The 24573-nt window shown below is 42.7% G+C and overlaps 1 protein-coding gene across 1 annotated transcript in view; it reads right to left on the minus strand.

The window, feature by feature from the left end:
- Nucleotides 1-24573, minus strand: part of LOC114647651 (suppressor of tumorigenicity 7 protein homolog) — a 163318-nt gene that overhangs the window by 14694 nt on the left and 124051 nt on the right. The window contains exons 13-14 of the mRNA XM_051924430.1: nucleotides 24371-24463; nucleotides 8639-8778 (exon numbers count right to left, since the gene is read on the minus strand). Coding sequence (XP_051780390.1) covers nucleotides 8639-8778; nucleotides 24371-24463 — 233 coding nt within the window. The remainder of the gene's footprint in view (nucleotides 1-8638; nucleotides 8779-24370; nucleotides 24464-24573) is intronic.

Consider the following 24573-nt stretch of genomic DNA (forward strand, 5'->3'; position numbering starts at 1 on the left):
TTTTTATTTTTAATAAATTTGCAAAAATCTCAAGTAAACTTTTTTCACGTTGTCATTATGGGGTGTTGTGTGTAGAATTCTAAGTGAAAAAAATGAATTTAATCCATTTTGGAATAAGGCTGTAACATAACAAAATGTGGAAAAAGTGATGCGCTGTGAATCCTTTCTAGATGCACTGTATATATAAAAAAAATACTTTTTTAAAAACCACGCTTATATTAAATTAAAAAGTGTACTAAGAAGTGTTGTTTAAATGTTGACTGATGAAAAGCGCCCATGCTTTTATTTTACGAGTGATGTATGAGAGACTTATTTTTTTTTACTTTTTAGTACACTTTTTAACTTAATGTAAGCGTGGTTGTTAAAAAGTTTTTTTATATATATATATATTATTTTCAACTCTTTAGTTTAGGTTTGTTTTAGTATAATTCTGTAATCAATATTTTAACACTTCCTATAAAATTTCTATCCGTTACTAGCTCCATCTATTGGTGGAATCTTTAACTCTTCTTCATATGAAAATATCATTTCTTAATTAACATGGATTAATTGATCGATTAGTAAAACTGATTATTGATTCATGTATTGTCATCGGAAGTGAGTAAGTGTTCAATATTTCAAGTCATTTGGACAATAGGAAGTGAGTTAAATATCGATTACGAGATTTGTACCAGACAACAAACAGCTGAAGTTAAAATAAGTGTGGTAATAATGGTGATGGAGCTGATTCAAGTAGCAATAGACCAGTTAGCTTAACATGCATCAGAAGTAAAATAATGGAAGAAATTATTAAATATAACTAGGGGGCTCGCTTCGCTTGCCAACCCCCCTGTCCTGCACTACACGTGAGCCATTTTGCATCTCTGCCGCTCGCGTATGTGGATTTCACTTTCACCAAACAATGAATCTTTTAATTCTCGCGGATACGCCTCTTTATTGGGAAGAAATACGACTTTTCCCTGATGACAACACAAATTAGATGACCTACAGTCTCTGACTTAAAGTTTAAATCCACCCAATATATTCAATCTCTTTTTGCTGTTCCGTTATTTTACCAAATGATAATTTCCGTTTGTTTGCGCTAATGCAATTTTTACTATCAGTTTTTTGAGTCTTTTGAATTTTAGTACTTCCTTTATCTCTAACCTCCTCTGCAATGTTTTTGAATTCTTTACGACGTTCTAGTTTGTCATTTACTCTTTTGTCTTTTATTTCAGCCCCAGGCGTGGTTAAATCTCTTGGCACAAAGTCTCATCTCGCGTCCTTCAACATCTGCAATAAGATGCTGCAGATGTTCTATCAGACGGTTGTGGCGAGCGCCCTCTTCTACGCGGTGGTGTACTGGGGAGGCAGCATAAAGAAGAGGGACGCCTCACGCCTGGACAAACTGGTGAGGAAGGCAGGCTCTATTGTAGGCACGGAGCTGGACAGTCTGACATCCGTGGCAGAGCGATGGGCGCTGAGCAGATTCCTGTCAATCATGGAGAATCCACTGAACAGGATCATCTCCAGACAGAGGAGCAGCTTCAGCGACAGACTGCTGTCACCATCCTGCTCCACTGACAGACTGAGGAGATCGTTCCTCCTCCACACTATGTGACTCTTCAGTTCCACCCGGGGGGTAAACGTTAACATTATTCAAAGTTATTGTCTGTTATACCTGCCTCTATCTATCTATCTCTCTGAAAAAGTCACATCTCGTCCCAGGATTTTTTAGTATAATAAAGACTTCGAATAGTACATGTCTACAACAGCTGGATTAGCAACATAGCCAGCATGAGTTCAGATGGGTAAAGTCGTGTTTGATTAAAATGCTGGAATTCTAAGAGGAAGCAAAAAGCTGCAGAAAGCTGCATATGATAATATCTTGGGTTTCAAAAGGCATTCGATAAAGTACCTAAAAGTAGGCAGTGTGGCATACTGGTTAAGGCTTTCAGATCCCACTACTGACACCATGTGCCTATAGAAGTCACTTGAGCTGCATGAGCTCCAATTGGAAAACTAAAAGAAATACAACAATTTGTACAGGGAGATTCACTCGAAAGAGGCCCACCGAATATTCTGATGTAACATCTGTTAGGATGAAACAATCTGAACCAAAAAGATACGCTCTATACCTTGACGTATGTGTAATCGATTGCATTACATGCGATGCTGGAAGTGGTTTCCGTTTTCTGCCAGACACATTTTGACGCAGTGCTCCATGTTCCTGAACGTATTTTGCAAGCGTCTTGGCTGGGGGGGAATAGCAGCAATTTCATATTGAATGTTTTCCTTCAAAGTGTCCACAGTGCGAGGGCTTGTTCTGATAGCCTTTTCCTTTTGAAGGAAGAAGCCTAGTGCTGTCAGATCCGTCGAACGTGGTGGTCAAAGCCCCTTTGAAATGACCCTGTTGCCGAAAGGGGACTCAATTTCTGCCATGCTGCTTGCCGATGTATGACACGTTGCTCCATCTTGTTGGAAGTGGCCTTCCATTAACTCAACAATTATCAAGCTGATCCTGACATTACTTAAACAAATCGGTGACCCAACAGGCTCGCAGCATGAAGACACACTGTTCAATACTGCACACCACCATCCTGATGAGAAGTCGAGTGACTGAGTGAAGGGGTACGGGTGGTATGCACCCAGAAGTTGCAAATGGAGATTAAACGTCGTGACGGCTGTCCAGATGCCTACCTCATCGCTCCGACGCAGGGGCATCCCGGCTTGTTCGAAGCTCCATATACTGAGGAGCACATTGCACGTTGTTTCGTTCAGATTGCTTCATCCAAGCAAGAGTTATTACAGAATATTCAGGGTCTCTTTCGAGTGAATCTCCCTGTATCATAAATGCTGTAAGTCACCTTGGATAAAGGCGTCAGCCAAATAAGTAAATGTAATAGAAGTGGGAATTTAGGGTGCTTTCTGTAGGGAGAAAAATAAAAATGAATCAAACACAGTAATCTGAGAGTTGGGGTGTGGAAGAAAAATGAGACTTAGGGGTCACATAGCCACTTAGTGGTAATACAGTTATTGTGCATGAAGTGTTCTGGCATGCTTTCCACATTAAAATATGGCATCTATCTATAAGTAGTATAAAAGAGTTAATAAATGTTAGAGAGGGCGGCATGGTGGTGCAGTGGTAGCGCTGCTGCCTCGCAGTAAGGAGACCCAGGTTTGCATCCCAGGTCCTCCCTGCGTGGAGTTTGCATGTTCTCCCCGTGTCTGCGTGGGTTTCCTCCCACAGTCCAAAAACATGCAGGTTAGGTGCATTGGTGATTCTGGTGTGCGTGTGTGTGTGTGTCCTGAGGTGGGTTGGCGCCCTGCCCAGGATTGGTTCCTGCTTTATGCCCTGTGTTGGCTGGGATTGGCTCCAGCAGACCCCCCCGTGACCCTGTGTTCGGATTCAGCGGGTTGGAAAATGGATGGATGGATAAATGTCAGAGACTTGTTCAAGCATATCAAGAAACCAGATAAAGGTCAAGTGAACAACAAAGAACAACAAGGTTGTGGGTGATGGTTCAAGAAGCTGGCTGACTATCATCTACCCAGTAAGACCTGACAAATGTCTCTCACACCCATAGGAACTCAAGAAGTATTGAAAAGTATTGTAAGGACCAAGAATGTAGTAGAAACAAGACTTTTATTTTGGGGTATGTAAGCTGGTTAATGCTCTCTGCTGAAGCACCTCATGTCTTTTCGTCAATCAGAGTAAATATTCAGATGGTGCAAGCCAACGAACCAATCAGAGTAATGTCAGGATTAATTCAGCACTATAAATATGGGACTGTAACTTTGCTTATTGACCATTCTGTGATGGAGTGCGTCCGTCTTCATGATGAAAAATAAAGCATGCAATGGACAAGCTTCCTCCTGCCTGGTTCTTTGTGTTGATTATTAATAGATATACAATATAATTAAGGTAACAAATTTGTACCATAAAGAGTGAGGAGAACTGTTATGTGATGTTAAAAAAGTGGTGTCCAACATGGGCCAGGGCTGACTCTCACGTGGGGAGAAAAGGACATGGCTGTGATATCTCCGGCAATCAGCAGATAACCTCTAAAACACATGGAGCTCTGATCACTCACTCAAAAACATCAAACGTTACTCCTTAACAATCTGTAGATGATAATGTCTGCCGAACAAATAGGGATCGCTAGCTAAGTGGACGCAAGGTGCGCTCCAACACGTGGCGAGAGGTAGAGCGACTCTAGTGAATGAGGAAGGCCCCGCCCCCCTGCTCTCGACCTACAGCCACTCTGTTGGATTTGCATACATACATCGGTACTGCAAGCGAACTACGGTACTTAGCGCGATGAGAGAAGTTGCAAAATCAAATGGAAAGTTCAAGCAAATTCTAGAAAACAACCAGATTTAAATCCGTTAAGTAATTCTCTCGTGAAAAGCGGACAGACATACAGACAGAATGCGCTTGGACCACGAAATTTATAAAACCGTTTCTTAGTCAGCACCTATGGGCCAAGGGTAACCTACATTCCAAATTTCAAGTCCCAAGTCCTCATGGTGCGGGAGATTTCATGATGAGTGAGTCAGTGTTATTTGACTTATATATATATACAGTGGTGTGAAAAACTATTTGCCCCCTTCCTGATTTCTTATTCTTTTGCATGTTTGTCACACAAAATGTTTCTGATCATCAAACACATTTAACCATTAGTCAAATATAACACAAGTAAACACAAAATGCAGTTTTTAAATGATGGTGTTTATTATTTAGGGAGAAAAAAAATCCAAACCTACATGGCCCTGTGTGAAAAAGTAATTGCCCCCTTGTTAAAAAATAACCTAACTGTGGTGTATCACACCTGAGTTCAATTTCCGTAGCCACCCCCAGGCCTGATTATTGCCACACCTGTTTCAATCAAGAAATCACTTAAATAGGAGCTGCCTGACACAGAGAAGTAGACCAAAAGCACCTCAAAAGCTAGACATCATGCCAAGATCCAAAGAAATTCAGGAACAAATGAGAACAGAAGTAATTGAGATCTATCAGTCTGGTAAAGGTTATAAAGCCATTTCTAAAGCTTTGGGACTCCAGCGAACCACAGTGAGAGCCATTATGCACAAATGGCAAAAACATGGAACAGTGGTGAACCTTCCCAGGAGTGGCCGGCCGACCAAAATTACCCCAAGAGCGCAGAGACGACTCATCCGAGAGGTCACAAAAGACCCCAGGACAACGTCTAAAGAACTGCAGGCCTCACTTGCCTCAATTAAGGTCAGTGTTCACGACTCCACCATAAGAAAGAGACTGGGCAAAAACGGCCTGCATGGCAGATTTCCAAGACGCAAACCACTGTTAAGCAAAAAGAACATTAGGGCTCGTCTCAATTTTGCTAAGAAACATCTCAATGATTGCCAAGACTTTTGGGAAAATACCTTGTGGACTGATGAGTCAAAAGTTGAACTTTTTGGAAGGCAAATGTCCCGTTACACCTGGCATAAAAGGAACACAGCATTTCAGAAAAAGAACATCATACCAACAGTAAAATATGGTGGTGGTAGTGTGATGGTCTGGGGTTGTTTTGCTGCTTCAGGACCTGGAAGGCTTGCTGTGATAGATGGAACCATGAATTCTACTGTCTACCAAAAAATCCTGAAGGAGAATGTCCGGCCATTTGTTCGTCAACTCAAGCTGAAGTGATCTTGGGTGCTGCAACAGGACAATGACCCAAAACACACCAGCAAATCCACCTCTGAATGGCTGAAGAAAAACAAAATGAAGACTTTGGAGTGGCCTAGTCAAAGTCCTGACCTGAATCCAATTGAGATGCTATGGCATGACCTTAAAAAGGCGGTTCATGCTAGAAAACCCTCAAATAAAGCTGAATTACAACAATTTTGCAAAGATGAGTGGGCCAAAATTCCTCCAGAGCGCTGTGAAAGACTGATTGCAAGTTATCGCAAACGCTTGATTGCAGTTATTGCTGCTAAGGGTGGCCCAACCAGTTATTAGGTTCAGGGGGCAATTACTTTTTCACACAGGTTTGGATTTTTTTTTTCTCCCTAAATAATAAAAACCACCATTTACAAACTGCATTTTGTGTTTACGTGTGTTATATTTGACTAATGGTTAAATGTGTTTGATGATCAGAAACATTTTGTGTGACAAACATGCAAAAGAATTAAGAAATCAGGAAGGGGGCAAATAGTTTTTCACACCACTGTATATACTGTATATATATATATATATATATATATATATATATATATATATAGATTGTTGCTCTGATTTTGGTAATGTTATGGTGTATGTTAAATGTATGTTGTTTTACCAAAGCACCGGGGACTGGAAGGAGCAAAATTTTGTTCAGTCATATACTACATGTGTGAGTAAATGACAATAAAATTGATTTGAGTTGACAATGCTGCACATCCTCTCTCTGACACACAAAGACTGAGGACTTTCAGCCAACAAATTATCCAGCAGAAGTGTGTAAAGAAACGCGATTGGGGCTCCTTTACAACAACAATACGCCTGTATATCGCCTCACTGGGACTGGCACTGCCAAGCCAGAAGTTATCTTTCTTTTTCATTTTCGTCTCTGTTCAGACCAAAGTGCGTGTATATATTGTCACAAACGTGCGTATGGGAGGCAGCTAAATGGCTCAAAAAAGGATAATTCTATGCCGGACCAGGGGGAGACAGAGTGCACCGATAGTTTCTCTTTTTCCTCTGCAGGCCAAGTCAAGTCAAGTCAAGTTGGGAAGCATGCACTGGTACAGCACATTGCCGCACCCACCACACAATAAAACAGCTCGGGATCCCACTTGGCAACCCCCCAGAAAGACATGCAGTCCAGTGCCACCCTCCGGTAATGACCATCTATCTGCTGCAGCCAGGTGTTACGTGGGTGACCCCTTGGTCTGGTCCAGTCACTCGGGTCCCCAACAATGAGGATCTTACGAGCTGGATCACCCTCAGGGAATCGCGCCACATGGCCGTAGTGCCGTAACTGACGCTCCCTCACAATGTAGGTAATGTGCCTCATTTGGGACTCATTCGACACAAAGTCAAACCGATGGTACCCAAGGATTTTCCGGAGAGACACAGTACAGAAAGAGTCCAGTCTTTGTATCAGGTCACTGGATAGCGTCCACGTCTCACAACCATATACCAGACCAACTATGAGAAATTCCGCCTGGGCCAGATGACGTCACTTCCGGTTCCAGGCTTGATGGCATCACCTCCGGCTCCGGGCCTGATGACATCACTTCCAGTCCCTGCCCAGATGACGTCATTTCCCCCGTCCGGCTTTAAATCCGCTACATTTTGTCTGTCACCTCAGTTCTGTTTTAGACTCGTGTATGTAAAAGGCCTATGGTTCAAATCTTTGCCAGTTTCCAGCCAATTCTCGAGGTGGCTGCCCCAAACCTTTTTCGCAGTGTCCTTTACATCATTTCACAATATGTATTTATTTACTTATTTATCTCCCTATTAATGCATTTATTTATTTAAAGAGCTTCTGTAAAAAAAAAAAAAAAAAAACAAACTTCCCTCTGGGGAAAAGTAAGTTCTATCTATCAAGAAGTACAAAGAGTGTGGTCATGCTGAAGCTGATTGTGTCACGGGAGGAGCGTTTGGAGGTGGCCTCTGAGAGGAAGAACAACGTGTATGGAGTCCTAGTCAGTGACTGCCACAGACAAAGCTGGAAGATGAGGTGTATGCCCGTGGTCCAGAGGCTTTACAAGTATCAAGTTCAAGTATCTCGGGGTCTTGTTCACGAGTGAGGGAAGAATGGAGCGTGAGATCGACAGGCGGATCGGTGCGGCGTCTGCAGTGATGCGGGCTCTGCATCGGTCTGTCGTGGTGAAAAAGGAGCTGAGCCATAAGGCAAAGCTCTCAATTTACCAGTCGATCTATGTTACTACCCTCACCTATGGTCATGAGCTATGGGTAGTGACCAAAAGAATGAGATCGCGAATACAAGCGGCTGAAATGAGTTTCCTCCGCAGGGTGTCTGGGCTCTCCCTTAAAGACAGGGTGAGAAGCTCAGTCATCAGGGAGGGGCTCAGAGTAGAGCCGCTGCTCCTCTGCATCGAGAGGAGTCAGATGAGGTGGCTCGGGCATCTGATCAGGATGCCTCCTGGACGCCTCCCTGGTGAGGTGTTCCGGGCACGTCCAACCAGGAGAAGGCCCCCGGGAAGACCCAAGACACGCTGGAGGGACTATGTTTCTCGGCTGGCCTTGGAACGCCTTGGGATTCCCCCAGAAGAGCTAGAAGAAGTGGCCGGGGAGAGGGAAGTCTGGGCATCTCTGCTCAAGCTGCTGCCCCCGCGACCCGACCTCGGATAAGCGGAAGAGGATGGATGGATGGATGGATACTTCACTTGGCATCTCCGGGGAATGTAGGAGGGGAGCCATCTACAACAGCACCGAGTCTGCTGAGAAAACCTCCAGGTGGCACTGGATCAAGAAACCAGATCCATGGGAGATTGCTATGCTTGGGTCACTTGGAGAGAGTGTCTAATGTTCAAAAGACCTGAAACACTCAACATAACTGATAATGTCCCCTAAACTTTGTATCAGTAGATGTATCCTCACAACAATGAAAAAATGAATGAACTTTGACCTGCTGTTACATTACCCACCATTCCCTGTCTTGTAGTTGTAGACGACCTTGATACTTACTGCTTTAACAAACACACCCATTAGCTCTGGGAACTGATGTGTCAGAAGAGCCAGCATTGCTGTGAAAGAGGACAGGCCGGCCGTGAAGAGGATGAAGAAGGGAAGCTCCTTCTTCGGGTACACTGAAACATCATGGAACGCTAGTGAAGAAAATGGGTAGAGTTAACAGATTAAAAAATACATATATAAATAAGAGTACAGTATCGCTGCACAGCCCAGAGAGCGCCAATGTGGACTCATTTATTTAAAGGTGCTGATGGCACTTGGACACGGAAGGCCAGCCAAAGTCTAAACTTGAGCCCCATCCCATTTCAGTGCCTCTTCCGCCTGGAGCAACTTATCAAGTGCATGTGTGCTTGTTAAGTACACAGTTCAGTGATTGTAAAATAAACATAAATGACCTTTAGGAAAACCCATAAATAGCTTCAATTAGTCCGTAGTTTAAAAAAAGAAAGCTATTTATCAAATAAGCCATAAATAGGTGACTTTTTAAAATTCCGTTTCCTTAACATTTACGGCTGAGTTGACAGCGAGGGAAGGACGGCAGAAAGCGTAGTCCTCATACCTGCACTTCAGTGGGACACTTCCTTCTGTACTCTTGTTGGTTTACTCTGATGCTGCAGACAACACAAACAGTCATCCTAATGAGAGGCGTATGTGCTCTTTCCCCAATGTCAACAAGTAGGGGGGAAAAAACAAAACCACAAGTGCTGCAATTATGTGAAGCATTCTCCGCATAAACAAACGTGGGCGTAAAATGAAACTATCTGCGGCGATAGTAAGCTCCGCGCGACCTCAGCGATGTCTGCAAACCGAGTGATGGCTGTTATTAATTAATGGCTTCAAAAAAACTTGTTATACAACTGTCTGCTTATTTGCTAGAATGTATACTGCGGATTCACAAAGGATTCAGAGCCCCTTCGTTCTTCTTTCACATCTTGTTTTTCTCACAGCCTTGTGTTAATTAACATCATTTACATTCATTTTTTCCACCCCAACATCAAGTAACACTCAGCACCCCAGAAGGACAAAACATAAAACAAGATTTCAGAATTTGAGGCAAATTGTTTTTAAAAATGTAAGAATCAAGAAGTGAAATATCATGTCGGCCTAAGTATTGAAACCCTGTGTTCGGGACTTAGTCGAAGCACCTTTTGCAGCAATTCCAGCTTTTTGGAGTCTTTTTGGTTCACAAGCTTTGTGCTCTAGGATTTAGGGATCTTCTGCTTTTCACTTCTTCAGATCCTTTAAATCTCTTGCAAGGCTGGACGGAGAACGTCGGCGGGCAGAGATGTTCAGTTGGGTTAAAGGCGACTCATAGAAATTACAAAAGAGTTGTCCTTAAACCAAATTTGCAAAAAAAATGATAAAAGGGCTGTTTGGTCCCTGTACGATCGGTGTCAGAGCTTGGTCCACATTGCCGGCAGTAAGTCAAACCCGTTTCCAGTGAGAGTTGGACTCCGCCAGGGCTGCCCTTTGTCACCAATTCTGTTCATAAATTTTATGGACAGAATTTCTAGGCGCAGCCAGGGCGTTGAGGGGGTCCAGTTTGGTGGGCTCAGGATTGGGTCACTGCTTTTTGCAGATGATGTTGTCCTGTTTGCTTCATCAGGCCGTGATCTTCAGCTCTCTCTGGATCGGTTCACAGCTGAGTGTGAATGTGAATCTTGTGAGCCACATCACCCTCGGGGAAACGCGCCACATGGCCGTAGTGCCGTAACTGACGTTCCCACACAATGCAGGTCATGTGCCTCATTTGGGACTCCATGAGCAACACAAAGTCAAACCAACGGTACTCAAGGATTCTCTGAAGAGACACACATGAAGGAGTCCAGTCTTCATCTCAGGTCACTGGATAGCGTCCATGTCTCGCAACCTTATAGCAAGACAGGAAGCACCAGGACTCTAAAGACTTGTACCTTCGTCCTTTTGCAGAGATATCAGGAGCGCCACACACCCCTTTCCAGCGACATGACCCCCCATGCTCTCCCAATCCATCTATTGACTTCATAGGAAGAGTCACCAGTGAGGTAAGTAAACCTCTCAATGATGAGGTCGACACTCTCTCCACAGACAGACACACTGCTGATGGATAGAACAGCACTATAATAATTAATTAAGGAATAATGCAGCGACAAAGTACATAAAATAAGCTTGTAATGAAAAATAAAGCAGGTTCTGAAAACATGATGGAGTGATGGCTGTGAACCCATTTTTTTTTATTTTTATTTACACTGAAAAGTACAACCCCCTGGCAAAAATGATGGAATCTCCACTCTCGGAGGATGTTCATTCTGCTGTTTTACTTTGTGGCCAAAAAACAAAATCACAGATACGATGCAGAACTGCTTTATTTAACAGCTGAACATTCTGGCATTGTAAGACATGCCTCAATAAAATGAAATTGTGGTAATTAATGGCACATTTTTTCATCAGACCAAGCAGAGGAAGAAATTATTGAATCACTCAACGATGAGGAAAAAAAAAAAAGGATGGAATCGCCTGGTAATTTGCATTTCTAAACCAAATCCCTGCACAAGTCTAAGTAAGCCAATGGAGTTTGCAGCTCAAAGCGAGTGCCTAGCAGACCTTACTGAGCTGTTGCGCCGGGCTGATTGACAGGAAACACGACCCCAACAAGACAGCTGTCAGTTAGAACATTAGAACATTCTAGATGAGAACAGGCCATTTAGCCCAACAAAGCTCGCCAGTCCTATCCACTTACAGTAATTCATCCTAAATAACATCAAGTTTTGAAAGTCCCTAAAGTCTTACTGTCTACCATACTACTTGGTCGCATATTCCTTTGTGTAAAGAAAAACTTCCTAATGTTTGTGCGAAATTTCCCCTTCACAAGTTTCCAACTTTGCCCCCGTGTTCTTGATGAACTCATTTTAAAATAACAGTCTCGATCCACTGGACTAATTCCCTTCATAAATGTGAACACTTCAATCATGTCTCCTCTTAATCTTCTTTTGTTTAATGTAAAGGCTCAGCTATTTTAATCTTTCCTCATAACTCATCCTCTGCAGCCCTGAATCAGCCTCGTTGCTCTTCTCTGGACCTTCTCTTGTGCTGCTATGTCCTTTTTGTAGCCTGGAGACCAAAATTGCACACAGTACTCCAGATGAGGCCTCACCAGTGTGTTATAAAGACTGAGCAAAACCTCATGTGACTTGTACTGCACACATCAAGGCGCTATATAACCTGACATTCTGTTAGCCTTCTTAATGGCTTCTGAACACTGCCTGGCAGTCGATAGCTCAGAGTCCACTATGACTTCTAAATCCTTCTCATAAGGTGGACTCTCGATTTTCAGACCCTCCATTGTGTATTCAAACCTAACATTTTTACTTCCTATGTGTAATTCTTTACATTTACTGACATTAAATTCCATCATCCACAAATCTTCCCAAGCCTGTCTAATGTGCAAGTCCTTCTTTGATGATATAACAGATTCCAAATTATCTGCTAATCCACCTATCTTGGTATCATCTGCAAACTTAACCAGCTTGTTACTTATATCCCTATCTAAATCATTTATATATATTAAAAATAGCAGCGGTCCCAGCACTGCCCCCTGCTGGTCACCACTCTTAGCATCGGCCAGTTCTGATGAGGTTCCTCGCACAATCACCCTCTGCTTCCTGTGTCTGAGCCAATTCTGCACCCATCTAAAAACATCACCCTGAATTCCCACTTCTTTTAATTTGATGCCCAAACCTCTCATGTGGCACCTTATCAAATGTTTTCTGAAAGTCCAGATCAATAATCTCATCTGTTCCACTCTGCTCATATCCTTTTGTTGCCTCCTCATAGAATTCCAGCCTGTTAGTATAACACGACCTCCCTCTTCTGAACCCATGCTGACTGTTCCCAATAAATCCTGTCCTTGCCAGGTGTTGCTCAATCTTATCCTTAATAATTCATCCATTACTTTTCCTGTGATGCACATTAAGCTTACTGGCCTATAGCTGCTTGGATCTGCCCGGTCACCCTTTTTATATAATGGGATGATATTGGCCATTTTCCAGTCCTTCGGATTCTCTCCAGTGTGCAGTGACTTCCTAAAATTATGTGTTCAGGGTTTATATATGCACTCGCTAGCTTCCTTAAGAACTCGAGGGTAAATATAATCTGGTCCTGGTGATTTGTTTGGTTGAGTTGAGTTGAAGCAATGAAAAGGATTATAAAACACCTTCAAGAAGGTAATTTAGCATGGAGTGTGGCAAAAGATGGTGGCAGGACGCAGTCAGCCATGTCTAAAATTTGGAATTAAGTACAAACAAAACATGAAAGATGGACAAGGGAAACAAACAGGTAGACCAAGGAAGACGTCCAAGCATCAGGACAGAAAACTCCAAGCAATATGAATGGGGAAACAGAAAATGCACAACAAAAGAAATGAGAAACAAAGGGGCAGAAAGACCGAACTGTAAGAAATCGGCTGAAGGAAATGGGATTTCCATTGAGAAAGGCCAAACGTAAACCACCATTAACACCTAAACAGAAGAAAATAAGGTTACCGTGGGCTAAAGAGAAGCAGTCGTGGACTGTGGATGATTGGATGAAAGTAATACTCAGTGAGGAATCATGAATCTGCATTGGCCAAGGAGATAATGCTCGAACTTTTATTTGGCGGCATTCCAACGAAACATATAAAGATGACTGTAGGAAGGAAACAAGCAAATTTCCACACTCATTGCTGATATGGGTTGCAATTTAGGTAAATGAGCAGGGGAGATGATAATCATTACTTCTACAGGAAACGCACAGGCAGACATTTAAATCTGGACGCTTTTCTCAGCCCATCAATCGAAAGTAGGTTTGGTGATGATGAAGTTGTTTTTCAGGATGACAACGCATCTTGTAACAGAGTGACGAGTGTTAAAACTTCAGGAAAGGCATATCAAGTCAACGACCTGGCCAGCAAACAGTCTGGATCTCAATCGGATATTAACATTTGAAAAGACTGTTTCCGCTCCATCCTGCTATAATAAGAATGTACAGTGCATCCGGAAAATATTCACAGCGCATCACTTTTTCCACATTTTGTTATGTTACACCCTTATTCCAAAATGGATTAAATTCATTTTTTTCCTCAGAATTCTGCACACAACACCCCATCATGACAACGTGAAAAAAGTTTACTTGAGGTTATTGCAAATTTATTAAAAATAAAAAAACGTAGAAATCCCATGTCCATAAGTATTCACAGCGTTTGCCATGAAGCTCAGAATTGAGCTCAGGTGCATCCTGTTTCCCCTGATCATCCTTGAGATGTTTCTGCAGCTTCATTGGAGTCCACCTGTGGTAAATTCAGTTGACTGGACCTGATTTGGAAAGGCACACACCTGTCTATATAAGGTCCCACAGTTGACAGTTCATGTCAGAGCACAAACCAAGCATGAAGTCAAAGGAATTGTCTGTAGACCTCCGAGACAGGATTGTCTCGAGGCACAAATCTAGGGAAGGTTACAGAAAAATTTCTGCTGCTTTGAAGGTCCCAATGAGCACAGTGACCTCCATCATCCATAAGGGGAAGAAGTTCAAAACCACCAGGACTCTTCCTAGAGCTGGCCGGCCATCTAAACTGAGCAATCGGGGGAGAAGGGCCTTAGTCAGGGAGGTGACCAAGAACCCGATGGTCACTCTGTCAGAGCTCCAGAGGTCCTCTGTGGAGAGAGGAGAACCTTCCAGAAGGACAACCATCTCTGCAGCAATCCACCAATCAGGCCTGTATGGTAGAGTGGCCAGACGGAAGCCACTCCTTAGTAAAAGGCACATAGCAGCCCGCCTGGAGTTTGCCAAAAGGCACCTGAAGGACTCTCAGACCATGAGAAAGAAAATTCTCTGGTCTGATGAGACAAAGATTGAACTCTTTGGTGTGAATGCCCGGCGTCACGTTTGGAGGAAACCAGGCATCACTCATCACCAGGCCAATACCATCCCTACAGTGAAGCATGGTGGTGGCAGCATCATGCTGTGGGGAACTGGGAGACTAGTCAGGATAAAGGGAAAGATGACTGCAGCAATGTACAGAGACATCCTGGATGAAAACCTGCTCCAGAGCGCTCTTGACCTCAGACTGGGGCGACGGTTCATCTTTCAGCAGGACAACAACCCTAAGCACACAGCCAAGATATCAAAGGAGTGGCTTCAGGACAACTCTGTGAATGTCCTTGAGTGGCCCAGCCAGAGCCCAGACTTGAATCCGATTGAACATCTCTGGAGAGATCTTAAAATGGCTGTGCACCGACGCTTCCCATCCAACCTGATGGAGCTTGAGAGGTGCTGCAAAAAGGAATGGGCGAAACTGGCCAAGGATAGGTGTGCCAAGCTTGTGGCATCATATTCAAAAAAGACTTGAGGCTGGAATTGATGCCAAAGGTGCATCGACAAAGTATTGAACAATACTTTGTTCTGTGAATACTTCTGTACATGGGATTTCTCAGTTTTTTATTTTTAATAAATTTGCAAAAACCTCAAGTAAACTTTTTAACATTGTCATTATGGGGTGTTATGTGTAGAATTCTGAGGAAAAAAATGAATTTAATCCATTTTGGAATAAGGCTGTAACATAACAAAAGGTGGAAAAAGTGATGCGCTGGGAATACTTTCCGGATGCACTGTAAGTTTAATGTCACTGTGCTCTGTACAAGAAATTATTGTATAAATCCATTCACATGCCAGGCCAAAAGGGGCTCTCAACATTTAGAAGTGCTTAGCCAAGCATCAGACAAGATGAACGGAGACAGCTTGAGGAATGTGTAGTCAGCCTAAAGACAGGTGTATGCTATTTTGTCCTCTGTTGGAAGTGAGCTCGGGATCTTCTCTCCTTGTTTGGAAATGGACTATTTGCCGACGTGAGGGCCTGCACACGGAGGAACCAGTATGAAAGGCTTGGACAGCAGCCAAACACTTTGAAGCCGATGGATGGATGACTGAAAACCCTTCCAGCGTAGCGACGAAAAATGGCAGACTGTATAGATCAAGATCCCAAATTGGTATTGTCATGCTATTTGGCTTCCTCGTCTGTAATGCCGCGTAAATCGTCAGTAAAGAAAGCTAAGTTATTTTCTCTTATGTGATTTTTACCGCCTCACTATGGGAGAGGTATCGCCCTTTAATATCATATCTATATAGTTTTCGGTTACTTAAAACGCCACAATTACAAAAGAACTTATTCTAACTAGGGAGCTATATCGCCCCCTAAAAGAACACCTGCAAAACTGGTCTGTCCTGTCAGGTGCTGTACAAGAACCTGATTGATGAAGAATATTGATTTTCATTAGTGAAGTCCGTGCCTGAAAGAAATGAAGCGGTCATAACAGCCAGAGGCGGTGCAAAAAAATAATAGTTGTAATTTTTTGGTTTAAAAAGTCCAGAATTTTTTCCTAATCGTTGAATGATTCCATAATCATAATTCTTAATTACAACAATTTCCTTTCATTTTTATTAGGTATGTCTTACCATGCCAGAATGTTCAGCTGTTAAATAAAATAATTTTGTGTCATTTCTGTGATTTGTTTTCTTGCAACAAAGTAAAACAGCTGAATGATCATCCTCCGAGAGTAGCGATTCCATATTTTTTGTCAGCGGATGTACAAGCACAAGGATGCACTCTGTTGGACAGGATTGTGGAAATCTGGAACCAACTACTAAGTTCTGTAATTAAAGAGGAAACCTCAACAAATTAAAAAAATATGTGGACGAGATATTTGGACAACTTCACTTTTAGCTAACTAAAGGAGCCTGAAGAACTGAATGACCTCCTCTCATTTCTTGTTGTGTTCAAAAAAATTCAAAACTACAACTAGGAAGGCCTCAGAAAAAGAAGAATAAACTAGTGATGCTCCGATCGATTAGCGGCTGAGCAAAATCGGCAATTCTCATTCCCGAATATCTTGATCAGAGCTTGGCAAATTGGCCGATCTCAAAAAAACTATTTTTTTTTTTTAAGACCGTGTACGGTAATGATTTTGAAAGCGTTCCTCTAGCCCAAGTATTATGGGACTTGAGGAAGTGGTTGTGGTCTTGAGAAGCTGGAAGTGACTTGTAAATTGTAAAGCTCTGAGGCTGGGGATCTGCTCTGGCAATTGGAAGGTTGCCGGTTCGAATCCCGTAAATACTAATAGGGACTCTGCTCTGTTGGGCCCTTCAGCAAGGCCCTTAACCTGCAATTGCTGACCGCTTTGAGTAGTGAGAAAAGCACTATATAAATGCAAAGAATTATTATTATTATTAAAGCAGCCAGGCAGAGAGAGAAGACCAAAAGGTTGGCTTTCACATTAAAGAAAGTCAAATAAGAAGAAAGGAATCAATATGCTGTTCAACTGCAAACAATTTCTACAATTGTTCCAACTTTTGTTGATTACTAACAAACCCTTTGTTCATATAAAAGCAATGTTAGAACAAAGCGTGTTGCTACAGCCTTTGGGGACTTATCTGGACAACATTGTGATCATAATGGTGAGGAAAAAGGCAATTAACAAAAGAAGAGAGACCAACCAGTATAACATTTAAAAGTGTTGGGTCTTTCCTTTAGCGAGACTGCAAAGACAACCAAAGTGTCAGTGAGTATAGTGTTCTCCATAATGTTTGGGACAAACTGACATTTTTTCTTAAGTCTTTCAGGGCTGATGTTGACTTTTGTCAAAATTCAGGGGTAGAGGACAGTAATCGGCTGTAAACTGAGACAAAACTCGCCCTTACTTTTTAGTTCGACTCTCTTTGCTTGAAGGAACGTTACGTAGCTTTGTTTATTTGACCTCAATTCCCTGCGTGTGCAGGAGTAGCAAAGAGCAAACAGCCTCAAAAATGGCACCAGCATCTGGTGAGACTAAAGCAAATGTGCAAAGCAAAATACTCCATGGACGTTTTCTGTATTATCGCTGAATCAGACTCTGACTTTTCCGAATCTGAGTTTGAAGTAAGTGATCTGGAGATGGAGATCAAAAACGAAACTGAGGTACCAGCATCAGCCTATTGGTCCCCAGTTGATCGTGCTGCTGAACGCGTTCGTGTAGCTGATACGCTTACAGCAGCGTTCGCCTAGGAGGACCACCGCTTATGATGACAAGAGGTACAAACCATATTGTGTCACACAGAGACTGCCACTGTCGCCCAAAGGCAGAGAGGTAGCCGGCCCGCCATGCATTCCTGATGGCCATCGAGTCTCCCCTGTGCAGCCACTGCTGCCAGAGATGCCAAACAGGCACCAACAGCAGCCACAGCACATAGCGACAGATGTTTTATGTTGATTTATGTGTCAAACCAGTGCATTGTGTGCTTTTCAGAAAATGTTTTTTTTTTTTGGAAAAAAACATTTAGCTCTCAAAGAGTTTTAATTCTTTTGCTGAACAATTACAAATCAAACAATTCAGACTTTGTGATTAAAGGACACATTGCAGACATTTCATTCACACAACACTTTTTCTACACGGTCCCCCCATTTCCAGGTTCCATAGTGTTTAGGACACAGCAATGGCAGGTCTATTAAAGTAATCACATTTAGGACTTTGTCGCATATCTGTCACATGAAATGACTTCTTGAAGTCTGCGATTCATAGATTTCAGCAGGTGTTGAGGGTCTTCTCTTGTGATGCTCTGCCAAGCCTCTCATGTAGCCATCTTCAGCTCCTGCCTGTATCGGGGGGGCTTTTCTCTTCAGCATAGCTCAGTTGGATTTAAATCGGGTGATTGGCTTGGTCATTCAAGAATTTTCCATTTTTTTTTTTTTTAGCAGCGGGTTTGGCTCATTACCTTGTTGTAGGATGAAGCTTCATCCTCTGAGTTTGAAGGCATCTACTGAGACTTGAGAAGATCAGATATTTCTACAAACACCTCAGAATTCATTGTGCCACTGCTGTCAGCAGTTCCATCATAAATGAAGAGAAGTGAGCCAGGACATCAAGCCAAAACCCTCCCAGCACCATGTTTAACAGACAAGGTGGTTTGTTTTGGCTCTTAGGAAGTTCCTTTTCATCTCCACACTTTGCTCTCACCATCACCCTGATGAGGTTCTTCTTTGTCTCGTCTGCCCACAAGACCTTTTCCCAGAATTCTGTTGGCTCTTTCAAGTCCTTTGTCCCAAACTGTAATATGGCCGTCCTGTTTTTATGGTTTCCATCTTGCAGTGTGTCCTCCTCTGTGTTTTTGTTCATGAAGTCTTCTGCTGATATTCGTCTCTGACACACACACATCGGCCCCCTGAAGTCTGTTTCTGATCTGTCAGAAAGGCGTCTGTTGCTTTTTCTTGACCATAGTGAGGATTCTTCTGTCCTCAGCAGTTGGGGGGTCTTCCTTGTCCTACCACTCCCTTTGTGATTACTGAGCTCACCAGTGTGTTCTTTCTTCTTCGTGATATTCCAGACAGTTGATTTCTTTCATCCTAAGGTTTTTCTGATGTCTCAAATACAGTAATCCCTCGCTATATCGCGCTTCGCCTTTCGCGGCTTCACTCCATCGCGGATTTTATATGTAAGCATATTTAAATATATATCGCGGATTTTTCGCTGCTTCGCGGGTTTCTGCGGACAATGGGTCTTTTAATTTCTGGTACATGCTTCCTCAGTTGGTTTGCCCAGTTGATTTCATACAAGGGACGCTATTGGCAGATGGCTGAGAAGCTACCCAGCTTACTTTTCTCTCTCTCTCTTGAGTTGACTTTTTCTGATCCTGACGTAGGGGGATTGAGCAGGGGGGCTGTTCGCACACCTAGACGATACGGACGCTCGTCTAAAAATGCTGAAAGATTATCTTCACGTTGCTATCTTTTGTGCAGCTGCTTCCTGAAACGACATGCTGCACGGTGCTTCGCATACTTAAAAGCTCGAAGGGCACGTATTGATTTTTCACTGTTTTGTTTTTCTCTGTCTCTCTCTCCCTGCTCCTGACGGAGGGGGTGTGAGCTGCCGCCTTCAACAGCTTTGTACCGGCGGTGCTTCGCATACTTAAAAGCCAAACAGCCCTATTGATTTGTTTGCTTTCCTGTGTCTTTCTGACAGACTCTGCTCCTGAAGCGCACTCCTTTGAAGAGGAAAATATGTTTGCATTCTTTTAATTGTGAGACGGAACTGTCATCTCTGTCTTGTCATGGAGCACAGTTTAAACTTTTGAAAAAGAGACAAATGTTTGTTTGCAGTGTTTGAATAACGTTCCTGTCTCTCTACAACCTCCTGTGTTTCTGCGCAAATCTGTGACCCAAGCATGACAATATAAAAATAACCATATAAACATATGGTTTCTACTTCACGGATTTTCTTATTTCGCGGGTGGCTCTGGAACGCAACCCCCACGATGGAGGAGGGATTACTGTAGTTTTATTTTTGTTTTTCTGCCTCAGGATGGCTTCTATGACTTTCATTGTCACTGCTCTTGCCCTCATTTTGAACAATGGCAGCTACAGACTCCAAAGCGTAGAAGCAAGCCAAGGTGTCTTATGAAGCCATGAAACCCACCTGAGGTATCACAAACACCTGGGACGCCAATTGCCCAAAACATAAGGAAATAGGGGGACCATTCAGAAAAAAGTGTTGTTGTTTCTACAACCCCAATTCCAATGAAGTTGGGACTTGTGTAAAACGTAAAAACAGAATACAATGATTTGCAAATCCTTTTCAGCCTATATTCAATTGAATACACTACAACGACAAGATATCGAATGTTCAAACTGATAAACTTTATTGTTGTTTTGCAAATCTTCACTCATTTTGAATTTGATGCCTGCAACATTTTCCAAAAACGCTGGGACAGGGGCAGCAAAAGACTGGGAAAGTTGAGCAATGTTCAAAAAACACCTGTTTTGAACATTCCCCAGGTGAACAGGTTAATTGGAAACAGGTGTTTGTCATGATTGGGTATAAAAGGAGCGTCCCCAAAAGGCTCAGTCGTTCACAAGCAAGGATGGGGCAAGGTTCACCACTTTGTGAACAACTGCGTGGGCAAATAGTCCAGCAGTTTAAGAACAACGTTTCTCAACGTACAATTATAAGGAATTTAGGGATTTCATCATCTACTGTCCATAATATCATCAAAAGATTCAGAGAATCTGGAGAAATCTCTGCAAATAAACGGCAAGGCCGAATACCAACACTGGATGCCCGTGACCTTCGATCCCTCAGGCGGCACTGCATTAAAAACCGACATCATTCTGTAAAGGATATTACCACATGGGCTCAGGAATACTTCAGAAAACCATTGTCAGTTAACACAGTTCATCGCTACATCTACAAGTGCAAGTTTAAAACTCTACCATGCAAAGCGAAAGCCATATATCAACAACACCCAGAAACGCCGCCGGCTTCTCTGGGCCCGAGCTCATCTGAGATGGACTGACGCAAAGTGGAAAAGTGTGCTGTGGTCTGACGAGTCCACATTTCAAATTGTTTTTGGAAATCATGGACGTCGTGTCCTCCGGGCCAAAGAGGAAAAGGACCATCCGGATTGTTAAGTTCAAAAGCCAGCATCTGTGATGGTATGGGGGTGTGTTAGTGCCCATGGCATGGGTAACTTGCATATCTGTGAAGGCACCATTAATGCTGAAAGGTACATACAGGTTTTGGAGCAACATATGCTGCCATCCAAGTGACGTCTTTTTCAGGGATGTCCCTGCTTATTTCAGCAGGACAATGCGAAGCCACATTCTGCATGTGTTACAACAGCGTGGCTTCGTAGTAAAAGAGTGTGGGTACTAGACTGGCCTGCCTGCAGTCCAGATCTGTCTCCAATTGAAAATGTGTGGCGCATTTTGAAGCGCAAAATACAACAACGGAGACCCCGGACTGCTGAGCAACTGAAGTTGTACATCAAGCAAGAATGGGAAAGAATTCCACCTACACAGATTCAACCGTTAGTGTCCTCAGTTCCCAAACGCTTATTGAGTGTTGTTAAAAGGAAAGGTGATATAACACAGTGGTAAACATGCCCCTGGTCCCAGCTTTTTTGGAACGTGTTGCAGGCATCAAATTCAAAATGAGTGAAGATTTGCAAAACAACAATAAAGTTTATCAGTTTGAACATTCGATATCTTGTCATCGTAGTGTATTCAATAGAATGTAGGTTGAAAAGGATTTGCAAATCATTGTATTCTGTTTTTATTTACGTTTTACACAATGCCCCAACTTCATTGGAATTGGGGTTGTACATGGTTTGACTGAAACGTATTCAAATCCCCTTAAATGAATGTCTGCAATGCGAACATTAACACATCAGAATTATTTGAGATTAATTTTAAACTGTGGAACGGGGTGAGAATCAAAGAAAAATGTGTTTTTGTCCCAATCATCATGGAAGGCACTGTACATACATAATAATAATAATAATAATAATTCTTTGCATTTATATAGCACTTTTCTCGCTACTCAAAGCGCTCAACAATTGCAGTTTAAGGGCCTCGCTCAAGGGCCCAGCAGAGCAGAGTCCCTATTAGCATTTACGGGATTCGAACCGGCAACCTTCTGATTGCCAGTGCAGATCCCTAGCCTCCGAGCCAGCACTCCGCCTATCATAACGTATTCATGCTCGGAAAACTACAGTGCTTGATACCTTTCTATCTAATAGCTCACGATTCTGTCTAGCCGTCTGTCTAATAATGTTAGATTATTCTATTGTTTAAAATACAGGAATATAGCAGAGCAAATTAAAAGCATTCCATTAGCATGTTAGCTTATAGGGGGAAAAGCAGAATCTTGTATTATCTTTTGTACATGTGCGTCTCAATAAATTAGAATATCATCGAAATATTCACTTATTTCAGTAATTCAATTCAAAAAGTGAAACTCCTTTATTATATAGATTCATTACACACAGAGTGATATATTTCAAGCATTTATTTCTTTTCATTTTGCTGATTATGACCTACTGGTAATGAAAACAGAAAATTCAGTATCTTACAAAATTAGAATATTACATAAGACCAATAAAATAATGATTTTAAATACAGAAATGTGGGCCTACTGAAAAGTCTGTCCATGTACGTCCTCAATACCTGGTCAGGGCTCCTATTGTGTGAATTACTGGCATGGAGGCGATCAGCCTGTGCCACTGCTGAGCTGTTATGGAAGCCCAGGAGCCTTCAGCTCGTCGGCATTGTTGGCTCTGGTGTCTCTCATCTTCCTCTTCATAGATTCTCTATGGGGTTTAGGTCTGGCGAGTTTGCTGGCCAATTGAGCACAGTGATACTTACCATTGTCATTAAACCAGGACATTGGTACTTTTGGCAGTGTGGGCAGGTTCTAAGTCCTGTTGGAAAGTGAAATCAGCATCTCCATAAAGCTTGTCAGCAGAGGAAAGCATGAAGTGCTCTACAATCTCCTGGAAGATGTCTGGCTGTGCTGATTTGGACTTGATGAAGAAAACACAGTGGACCAACACCAGCAGATGACATGGCTCCCTAAATCATCACTGACTGTGTAAACGTCACACTGGGCCCTCAAGGAACTTGGGATTCTGTGCCTCTCCACTCTTCCTCCAGACTCCTTGATTTCCAAATGAAATGCAAAATTGACTTTCGTCTGAAAAGAGGACTTTGGACCACTGAGCTGTTAACAGTCCAGTTCATTTTCTCCATAGCCGAGGTAAGACGCTTCTGACGACGTCTCTGGTTCAGGAGTGGCCTGACACAAGGAATGCAGTGACAGTTGTAGCCCACGTCCCCGATACACATGTCTGTGTGTGGTGGCTCTTGAAGCACTGACTCCAGCCGCAGTCCACTCCCTGGGAATCCCCCCCCAAATTCTTCACAATCCTCTCCAGGCTGCGGTTATCCCTGTTGCTTGTGCAACTTTTTCTGCTGTCCCATTTTTTCCTTCCACTCAACTTTCCATTACTATACTTGGATACGGCACTCTGTGAACAGTCTTGTCTTTAGCAATGACATTTGGTGGCTTCTCCTCCTTGTGGAGGGTCTCATTGACGGTCTTCTAGACAACTGTCAAGTCAGCAGTCTGATTGTGTGGCCTACTGAACCAGGCTGAGAGACCATTTCAAGGCTCAGGACCCCTTTGCAGATGTTTCGGGTTAATTAGCGGAGTGGAGTGTCACACCAGGAGTCTACAGTATGGGACTTACTCACAATATTCTAATTTTGTGAGATACTGAAATTTGGGTTTTTTATTACCTGTAGGCCATAATCAGCAAAATGAAAAGAAATAAATGCCTGAAATATATCACTCTGTGTGCAATGAATCTATAGGGAGTTTCACTTTTTGAATTGAATTACTGAAATAAATTAACTTTTCGATGATATTCTAATTTATTGAGATGCACCTGTATGTAGCTATGTGAACCTTGCATTCTATTAAAATAAGCAAAAAATATATGTTAATTTAGCATTAACATTAATTTAACAAGGGTGGCACGGTGGCACAGTGGGTAGCTTGTGGTTCACTTCCAGGGTCCTCCCTGTGTGGAGTTTGCATGTTCTCCCCGTGTCTGCGTGGGTTTCCTCTCACAGTCCAAAACATGCAGGTTAGGTGCATTGGCGATCCTAAATTGTCCCTAGTGTGTGCTTGGTGTGTGTGTGTGTGTGTCCTGTGGTGGGCTGGCACCCTACCTGGGGTTTGTTTCCTGCCTTGCGCCCTGTGTTGGCTGGGATTGGCTCCAGCAGATCCCCGTGACCCTGTAGTTAGGATATAGTGGGTTGGATAATGGATGGATGGATTAACTTAACAGGTCTGGTCAATTGTCAGTATACTACCCACCACTAATCAGAGAACACACTTGACATACCTGGGAGAAGCTCACGATCTGCCATCTCTGTGCAACCAGGGTAGGGATAAAAGAGGTGTCCTTTCTCTAATGGATAAGGTATCATCCTAAAAGCTGCAAAAAAAAAAACAAAACAAAACAAAGAATATTATGGGATGTTCCACACAAGTGAACTGGTGCATTGGTTTACCTTATAAAATGACCTAATTAACTCACGTCTTATG

The sequence above is a fragment of the Erpetoichthys calabaricus genome, chromosome 3 (assembly GCF_900747795.2).
Source record: "Erpetoichthys calabaricus chromosome 3, fErpCal1.3, whole genome shotgun sequence".
Classification (NCBI taxonomy): Eukaryota; Metazoa; Chordata; class Cladistia; order Polypteriformes; family Polypteridae; genus Erpetoichthys; species Erpetoichthys calabaricus.